This window comes from Gavialis gangeticus, unplaced genomic scaffold (assembly GCF_001723915.1).
Source record: "Gavialis gangeticus isolate Ggan-Ray unplaced genomic scaffold, GavGan_comp1, whole genome shotgun sequence".
NCBI classification, from domain to species: domain Eukaryota; kingdom Metazoa; phylum Chordata; order Crocodylia; family Gavialidae; genus Gavialis; species Gavialis gangeticus.
Window position 1 is genome coordinate 22,471,828 of NW_017729027.1, and position 9,322 is coordinate 22,481,149.

General features: G+C 38.9%; 1 protein-coding gene across 4 annotated transcripts in view; it reads right to left on the bottom strand.

Annotated features, from left to right (window-relative positions):
- The window catches only part of ADGRB3 (adhesion G protein-coupled receptor B3), a 941,101-nt gene that overhangs the window by 348,131 nt on the left and 583,648 nt on the right, over window positions 1–9,322 (bottom strand). For all 4 annotated transcript variants that reach the window (XM_019520508.1, XM_019520507.1, XM_019520505.1 and 1 more), the window contains one exon: window positions 3,055–3,098. In XM_019520508.1, coding sequence (XP_019376053.1) covers window positions 3,055–3,098 — 44 coding nt within the window. The remainder of the gene's footprint in view (window positions 1–3,054; window positions 3,099–9,322) is intronic.

The following is a 9,322-nucleotide window of genomic DNA, read 5'->3' on the forward strand; positions in this document are numbered from 1 at the left end:
AACAAATTTCTGAGAAAAAAAATGCACCATTTTATTCATCCTACCATGAATATTGATAGTCTCACTTAAATTAATCAGCAAGGAAGGTGGATATATTGAAGAAGGATTGGTAATATGACAGTAGTATGCAAGAGTAATATTCTATTCCATAGAAAGGAGTGAATTAAAATAGGTTTTCACCAAACAATTAGACCAGATCTTCACACACCCCATAGCAAAGACTTCAGAAGAAAGATGCACAATCAAAATGATAGGGGACACAGAACCAGATATGATCAAATAACTCACAGTACAAATTCAGAACATTCTTCAAGCATAGATGGAACAAGAATTATCAGTCACTAACCAACCATCTGTGAAGGATGATCAAAACTCCTTCCCCCATTCCTGGAGCATATGTTAAACTGATAGCATCACTGGAGAAAGGTATTAGTTGCTACACACAGACTTGTGGTACACTGAGATAAAAATAATAGATACTGGCCAGGTAAGTAGCCAGAGATTTCAGAGGTTATGGATATCTTAAACAGATGTTGAGTGCAAACATTTAGAGTACTTGAAAAGCATTTAATTTCAAGCCCTCTCATTTGTGGAGCAGCGATTAGCTAAGCATCTCCAACTAAAGACTAACTACTTTCTTGCTGGATTGATCCCAAAGTGTTTGCCAAACCCAGATTGTAAAAAAATCAGCCATTTTTTAAGGATGTGAATATATCAGAGCTCCATGGGATATGCAACACTGGATCAGGCCATTAATTCATTAACTCTGATCGCTTGCCAATTCCTATTGGTTTAAAGTGGAGGGGAAAAAAAGAACAAAACAAAGCAGCCCCAACAACACACCATCACCGTAATGCATCCAGCCAATTGCATAGTACTGTACATATTTATTCACTTAGGCTTATCAACATTAGGCACTCATCCAATGTGCAGGGAGCTTTCACAATAATTTTAAACTCACAATATCAGAATACAAATTCCATAATATGGTCACAGGAACTCAGGTAAGGTGCACCAATTCAAGCAATTAGATGGCAAAAAAAATTATTAATCATGTAATGACCACAACATTTGCATTGTGGACTTTTTCCCAAAATGGGGGAGAAAAAGAAAAGTATACAGCAAATAAATTCTTTCTTATCACTGGTGTTCAGTTTATATGCTGAAGGAAGAAAAAAACACCAGCTTCATAAAAGAATGTATACCTACACATATATACGCACACATATACATACTCACACATATATATAGATATAACATGGGGTTGGAGTGCAGGATATCTGTATCCAATGCACCTCAGAGCCATTATAAATTGTACTTACAATGAATCTTTGAAGGCCCTACCTATTCTTTCTTGATGGTTATCACATCCAGAATATTCCTAATAGTTCAATTTTATGAGCAGCTGTAGTAACCATCATTAAATAAAATACTATAAGAAATACTTTTTCTTACCCACAACATAAACATGTCCCTTCTTACCCCAAAGCTATGTTATATAAGTTTTAAAAGTTTCAACAGTATATTACACTTTTCTCTTTTCTTTTGAATTCTTGGCTTCATAGATAGAGAAATAGTGAAAAAAATACTGAAAATATTTCTGAAATTTATAATAAATTAGTTCCAAAATAACTGTTCTGTAAAAAAACATGGCACAGGAAAGAAAATAAAGAGGGCATCTGTTTCATGTAGTTTTACCACTAATGATTAACATGTTCATTCTGAACTCCTGTAGACTTTTCTTTCAGAATGTCACATTTTAATCTCATTGTATATATATTTTCTTTACATAAAACTCAAAACACTTGGATCAAGTACAATCTCCTTTAATATGCTGGGTTCTGAAATTGCAGCATAGGCAAAGAGAAAGTGTAAATGGTAATTAGGGCAATACATCTAAAGAAAATTGGTAACTGAAGCATCACTGTGTGAGTAAAATATTATAGCGACAATCAAAGAATATGCTGTAGCATGCTTAAATATACACATAAAGTAATATACTGTCATAGATTACATTAATTATTTTGAAGAGTTTATTCTATATTTTACTTTGAGAAATGTGTTGGCACATAAATGAACTATGACCCAATCCTACAAATCCTTTTCTTATATGAGTCATCTATGGAGCTTCTTGCATATAAAGAGCTTCCAGGATCAAATGCATAGTTTTTGCTTATTCTCACACTGTCTGCCAACCAAGTTTGATTTAAATGTAGACTCAAGAATAACATAAATTATTTTTAACAAAAGACATACTATTTCTAATAAATACGTACAACATTCTGTAGCTAGATACAGGCACTGTATACTTAGAAAAGTTGTCATTAAAATAAATATAGCTGTAATACAAGGCCAATTTTTGAATTGTCAGTACTTATTCCCTGTAAATTTAATGGCTATTCTTATTCATGAAAAAAGTAAATATAACAAAATACCTCCATCTCAAACACCTTTTAAGCATATACAAAATCAACCTTTCTGCTTTGTTTCCTTTGACAGATTTCTTTATATATATATTGTTACATTAAAAAAAGGAGTCACACAAAAAAGTCCATCATAAGAAGTTTATACCTCTTTTCCTATTCAGTACAAAAGTTAACTATTATTTTGCTTAAACTAAAACGGAAACTCTAACTGAACCTAAGTCTCACTCAAGTTGCATAATGGAAAATGATATTCATCATACCAAGACTTGAAGGTAGAAGATTTCCTTATTTATCACTCTGATCAATTACCTAATAAGTTGCCCAGGAACTAGCCATTCAGCAACTACAGTATCTAAACAACGTAATTTTAAGCTTTCTTATCATGATGGAACGGACAATCTAGGTAAATATACTTGTTGATGAGATATTCTGCTACTTCAATATTAGTTTGTTTTTCAGTCCATGTAACAACTTAACTGCGGAGTATAGAAAAGAAATATTTTTACTCTATGGATAGTACATTCTCCTTGCTCTCCTAATGACCTTTGTTGCCTGACTGGCTACTGAATTATTATGTGTTTTGGAGTATTGAATCTATAGTAATAGAAGCAAAAAATCTGTGACTTACATTTTTGAATCATCCCAAAGCACACAATAGGGATTCAAAGTGCCCTAAAACAAACAAACAAAACCATTAGTTGCTGATATACATGACAATTAAAGTGACCAGTACAGCAGTCCTTCTTAAGACCTTGATCTAGTGAGATTATCTTCAGTTCATACTGAATTTGCCCCCTAGAATGGAACAAAGGGGCTGAAGCCCAGCACTACAAAAGGACTTAAGTACCGAGCTTCTGTAATGTTGTACCTATTAGCCCAAAGGTGGGCAATGGTTTGGGCTGGAGGGCCACTTAAGGTATTTTGGTGACCTTGCCAGGCAGGTGGGGAGGGAGATATTGACCCAGCACAGTGTGGTAGAGGGGAGGTGTCAATTGATCCTACACAGCCCTACACAGGTGCTGGGATTGTGGGGTGGTGACATCGCAGGGCCAGGGGCCTGGGGTCTGGGGCAGAGCCACGATGTGCTCCTTGCAAGGCCCTGCCTATGGAACCAGCGCCCATGCCAGCGGGGTGTGGGGAGCAGACCGCAGATCATAGCTCTGCCATAGGCCTTGGCCCCATGCTGTCACCACACCATGATCCTGACATGGCCCCAGTCCTGCCCACCTGTCCCACTTCTGGATGCCGCTTCCAACCCACCCAGGGCCCCATCCAATCCACTTGGCTGAGCACAGCCTTCCTGTGGGGGTTTTGGGCTGGTCTCAATGGAGTCCCTACCTGCCCACAATCCACCCACTCCATCTGGCACCCCTGGTGGTGAGTGCAGGGTGGAAGGGCTGGGATGTCGGGGCAGTGGGGCTGGGTCCAGTGCCAGAGACACTGGCAACAGCAGCCAGGCAGAATAAGCTGCCATGGCAGGGTCTGCCAAGAAACCAAGTCTGGCCACCAAGCTGCCCTTACCCCTGCCCTGCTGTGCACCTGGTGGTGGCAGGCCCAGCTACAAGCACCTTGGCCTGGGCTGCCCCATGCAGTTGGCCAGGTAGGGCCAAGGGATCTGCAGCAGGCTGAATCTAGCCCTCAGGCCATATTTTGCGCACCCCTGTATTAGACTGAGGGCCATAGGTGAGGTAGGCAGAAGGAATTAGTTTGGAAACTTGATGTCAGGTAATTAGCAGCTTAGTCCTATCACAACAGTAGAAAAACAGTAGGCATCTGAAGAACATAAATGTTGAAAACTGGGGGACCAATGGACTCGAGATGCTTCTAGAGCTGATTACGGTTTACAAGCTTGCAATCATGGACTCAGACACTTACATTGTATCTAGGTCCCAACTGTAATGCCCAAGTTCACTTATGAATCTGAACATATATCTTAGCAGAGATTCTGACCCCAAAATGTTAACTTTTTCTCTCATACTCTGTGCCCAATTCAACTACCATTGCAAACATTGGAACAGTATTGATTTGAATGGAAATTGAGCTGGGTTCTCCAAATCTCATTATCTCAAAAATCATTAAACTGGGGTAATGTTTCAGAAAATGGAAAACAATGTATTACTGCTCTTATTTACTTTCTCTTGCCCATTATGGGTTGACAAGCAATTAAAATTCATATTTTGAGACAAATTCTGCAAACTTTCCTCAGGCTAAACTGAGACTGGTTTTAATAATGGCAGAGCATTTTTCCTGACTAAAGACTACCTTATAAACATTCATATGTATCAGGCCAGTTTTACACAAATGACAGTACATGAATAAATCCAAACAAACAAAAGTTGAATAAAATACCAGCCATATAAAGAAAGAGCTGAAAGTTTCTATTTACATATGACTTGATACGACTTTTGTCATGATATGAACATTATTGAAAAAAGAAGCTGGTACAAATTACTGGTGGTTCAAGGAATAAGCTATGAATACTTTTTTTCAAAGATAAAATGGAGTCATAGTTCTTCACCCCACTACATGCATTTGATTTTATACTACAGGTTTTATAATTATAGAAATTAGCTACTGTAACTAATAAAAAAAAATATGCATTCCTTATTTTCTTGAATTCTTTCCGAAGTAATCCTTTTCAAGACCCCAGCAACAGAAATATTTAGTGAAGTTCTGATTTTAATAGACAGTTCACTCTAAGTAACTTCGTTACATTTTCTGGGCATTTAAAACAGCATATTTGTGTAATGTATGTGTTTAAATGTAGGTAGTGCTTACATTCCATGCCTCCAATAATTTATAATCTAAATAAGGAAGATTGGAAAGAAACCTGTAAGATATAAAGATCAGAGTATGTGTGTTGCACAACTGGCCCAAAATATTTAAATGAATCAATAGCAAAGGATGTGAAAGAATCAAGAATAGGAACATTAGAATAAATAGGGAGTGATGACACATATCTTTCAGAGAAGACTCATTCTTTGTTTGGTGCAGTACGTTAATCCGTTTTATGAGCATACATGAAGTAATCTGCGTATGTTCAGTGTTACAGACTTATAAGCATATTTTAAATCCATGCCAATAACAGCTAAACTATAATCAGATGTCAGTACGTAATTCATGTGAGAATTTGGTTTTTTTCTCCTGGAGATAGGTGTTGAACAATATATTCCCTCTTTGCAAGGAAAATACTTTCATATGCTTTGAGAAAAAAAAGAGCAACTGTTCACACAGAGCAAAAGAGTGACAGTAAAAAGGAAAGGAATTTCAAGCAATGCTCCTCAAAAACAAACACAGCTAAAATACTGTTGGCAGGTTTGGGGAACTCATGCAACTGTGTTGCAGTCAGATCACGGACTGCCCCTTTTGGAGCAGTTTTCAAATGCAAACAGTAGGTTCTCTGGGTAATGACAAAGAGTCTTAGGAAAGGAATGTGTAATTTGAAAGTAACATTGAAACTTGTTCTTTAGCTGATTTTGTACACCTTTTAATTTACCCATGGATCTGAGAAATTATTATGTTAATAATAATTGTGGACCACGGATATTCCCTTGGCTGCTTATTGCATCCTCAGGAGGTTTCTGGGTCTAAACGCCTCAGCCATTCCTTGCCAAGCTAGGTGTAAAGAGTCTCCTTGAAGTAGTCTCCAACCTTTCTGGGAGCCAAGCCACCTTCCTAAACTACAGCCTTTTATCACAGCTGTTGGCAGATAGTTAATTAGCTGCAGCTGAATTGTCTATTAACCTCTTTGTGACTGTTACTGGGTGGGTTGTATACACACCATCAAAGGCTCTTGATACACTGGCAATAGATGTACACTAGTACTTTCAGTTAGCAAGGTGTGATTTGCAGTTCTGGAAGGTATGCAAAGCAATGCCACTATGGCCTATGGCAACTAGAAGGCGCTGTGTAAGAGGCAGTAAAGGCGGCACAAATTTTCACCCTAGATTGCTGCTGTTATTGCTCCATGATATAAAAGCAGAGGCTCTGTAAAGTTATGAGTTATAAGTTTATATTGTAGGACAAAATGGCTTTTTGATAGGGACAATTTTGTATCTCTTAAGGCACAGCATTATTGCCTCTTTCAACAAAACTAATGGAAAATGTTTCTGATTAAACTAATCATTCACGCAATCTATGGTAATTCCTGATGGTGTCAGGTACTGTAACTGTGGCTAATCTACCTATCACATAGTACTGTTGCCAGCCGTATTTTAAAGTCATCCTAATCCCAATATCATCTTGTATTTGAAAACATCCTACTCATCTGTAATTTAAATAAATATAATATAATTTGATTTTTATGAATAACTGCCTAACTTGTATGTTTAATATATAAAAAGTCACCTATAGAGGCATGTGATGCGGCTGCTACCACACAACACCGATCTCTTCCACAGCATCTTCCTCTACAGTGCCCCACTCTTCCTGCTTTGTGTGCAGGCCTGCTCTAGCACTCTAGTGTCCCCCTCCACTTAACCTAGCCATCAAGTACTGCTGATTTCTATGGCTAACGGCAATGTGGAGCTGCAAATTTGGTGGTGAAGGTAAATGGAGGCTGAAGCAGTCCTTGGAACAGAACAGGAACTGGAGACTTTATGGGTGAATGCTGGCATGCAGCAAAAGAATGCACAATGTAGGGCAGAGAAAATGCCTCTGTTGCCATGTGACACATACTGATCCCCCTACCCAGGGGCTGGATTCAGTCTCTTTGCAGGCCAGATCTGGCCCATGGGCCATAAGTTGTCAACCCCTGACCTGTATCTTTCCTGGAAACTTTGAGTGGAACTTATTAGCAAATACTTTCTAGTTCAGAAGTAGATTCCAGTAATATTTTAACCATAAACCACAGGTGTTATTACATACCAATAGGTCTTTTTCAGTTACTTATTATCCACATTCTTGCTCTGAGCATTGCTGTATCTTGGATGTAAGCATAATGTTGTTTTGTTTGAGCGAGCAAGAGAGAAATAAATTAGCAAAACTAATGAAAGAACATTCTCCCATACATACACAAATTTTATTGATTGTCTAAATAGTAAATTATTAATCCACTTAAATGCAGACCTTATGATTGGTGAAGGGCAAACAATAACTACATAGCAAAGCTTTAAAAGGAACAGCAGTAATAAAGAGAAAGTCCCAGAAATGATTGTATGGAATAAATCGCTTGGATTTTAATTCCTATTAATTTAATTTAATTTAATTAATTTTTTAAATTTGTCAATTTTATTGACATTGTGATTAAACCTTAAGAAATTAATGTATAATATTCAATGCCTACAGATGAAGTCAAACCACTTTCACTTTAATTAATGTGTGTGATGTATAAGGTTCAAAGATAGATTGTTGTATATTAAAACAGTATAATTAAATAGATTAAATTGTCATTTTCAGCTGAGGTAAATTAGAGCAAAAAAGAAGATGAAGATAACTCAGTCTCAAAGTACAAAAACATATCAGGGAATGTGCCATTGCCTCTTCAGCAAAAATTCCTTGGGTAAAAAGCTTGAAAGCTTTTTTTGTGACTAGAAAACCACTTCAACGTTAAAATCATTAAATATTGTACTGTCAGTTCCTGGTTCCAAAGTTGAAACCAGAGTTCTGCAGTTGGATCTTGAAAGACAAACTCTTGCATTCAGCTAGAATTAAACTGGGCAAAAAAGAAAGAGTGTTAATTTGGAGCTCAGAATAGATGCTGCTTTTGTCTTGGGACAAGTTGTGCCTTTATTTATCACAGAACAGATAAATCCTGGGATTGGCATGCATAGACATTGCCCTCCCAATCAGGGTTAAGTACAGGGACAGGGATGGGCAATTATTTGGGCCCATGGGCCATATACGGAGTTTTAGTGAGCTGTCACAGGCCAGGTTAGCACTCCTTTCCCCCCCCTTCCCTGCAACAGCCTACCAAAACTCCCTAAATGGCTCAGCTCCATGGCTGGCTGGGCAGATTGAATGGGGCCATGGGCAGGTAGGGACTGGCAACCCAGAACGTGGTGGGCAGTCAGGGCTAGGGCTGGGATTGCAGGTTGGTGACAGCATGGGGGTGGAGCCTGAGGCAGAGCCATGTTCCACTGCCTGCACACCCCTGCAATGGGTGCCGGTTCTGTGGGCAGGAATGTGGATTCCAGATTGTTTTTCTGACCCGGGCCCTAGCCCTGTGCTGTCACTGCCCCAAGATCCCGCCCTGTGATCCTGACCTTGCCTACCCATCTCGCTCCCTGCTTGCCTGCATCCCCATCCCATCTGTCTGACAGTATTCCTTGTGCATGTGGGTCCCATCCCTGGCAGTGAGTGTGGGACAGACAGGTTGGGGTGCCCGGGACCTGTCATGGGCTGGACAAATCCTTCAGTAGGCCAGATCAAGCCCACAGCCGGTATTTTGCCCACCCCTATTCAGTGAATGGCTGAATGCATGGCCAGTTTTTTCCCAGGAAAAATGCAACATCTATTTGTAGCCTGGGTATGTCTACATTCACTAGTCAAGAGCCTGAAGAGGCATCACAAATGATGCCTCCAGAAAATTCTCTACATCAAATGGGAAGAACACTACACAAATGCCAGCATCCTTGCTGAAGCCAATGTCAGCAGAACTGAGTCAACCTTTTGTGGGCTAAGACTATTGCCAAGGTTATTTTAGTAAGGTGATGATTAACTCAAGTGGTTTCCACCTAATCACTTAGAGCAGCAGTTACAAATCTCTCTTACGCATACCACCAGTGGTACACAAACAACTCATCAGTGGTATGCATTAACAGATTTATTATAATTACTTCATATGACAAAAATTTGCTGGTGGTACTCCAGGTTGAATTGAAAAAATTGCTGGTGGTACTTAAGGTTGTATCATTTTAAATTGGTGGTGTGCAGTCTGCCAGAGTTTGGGAACTGCT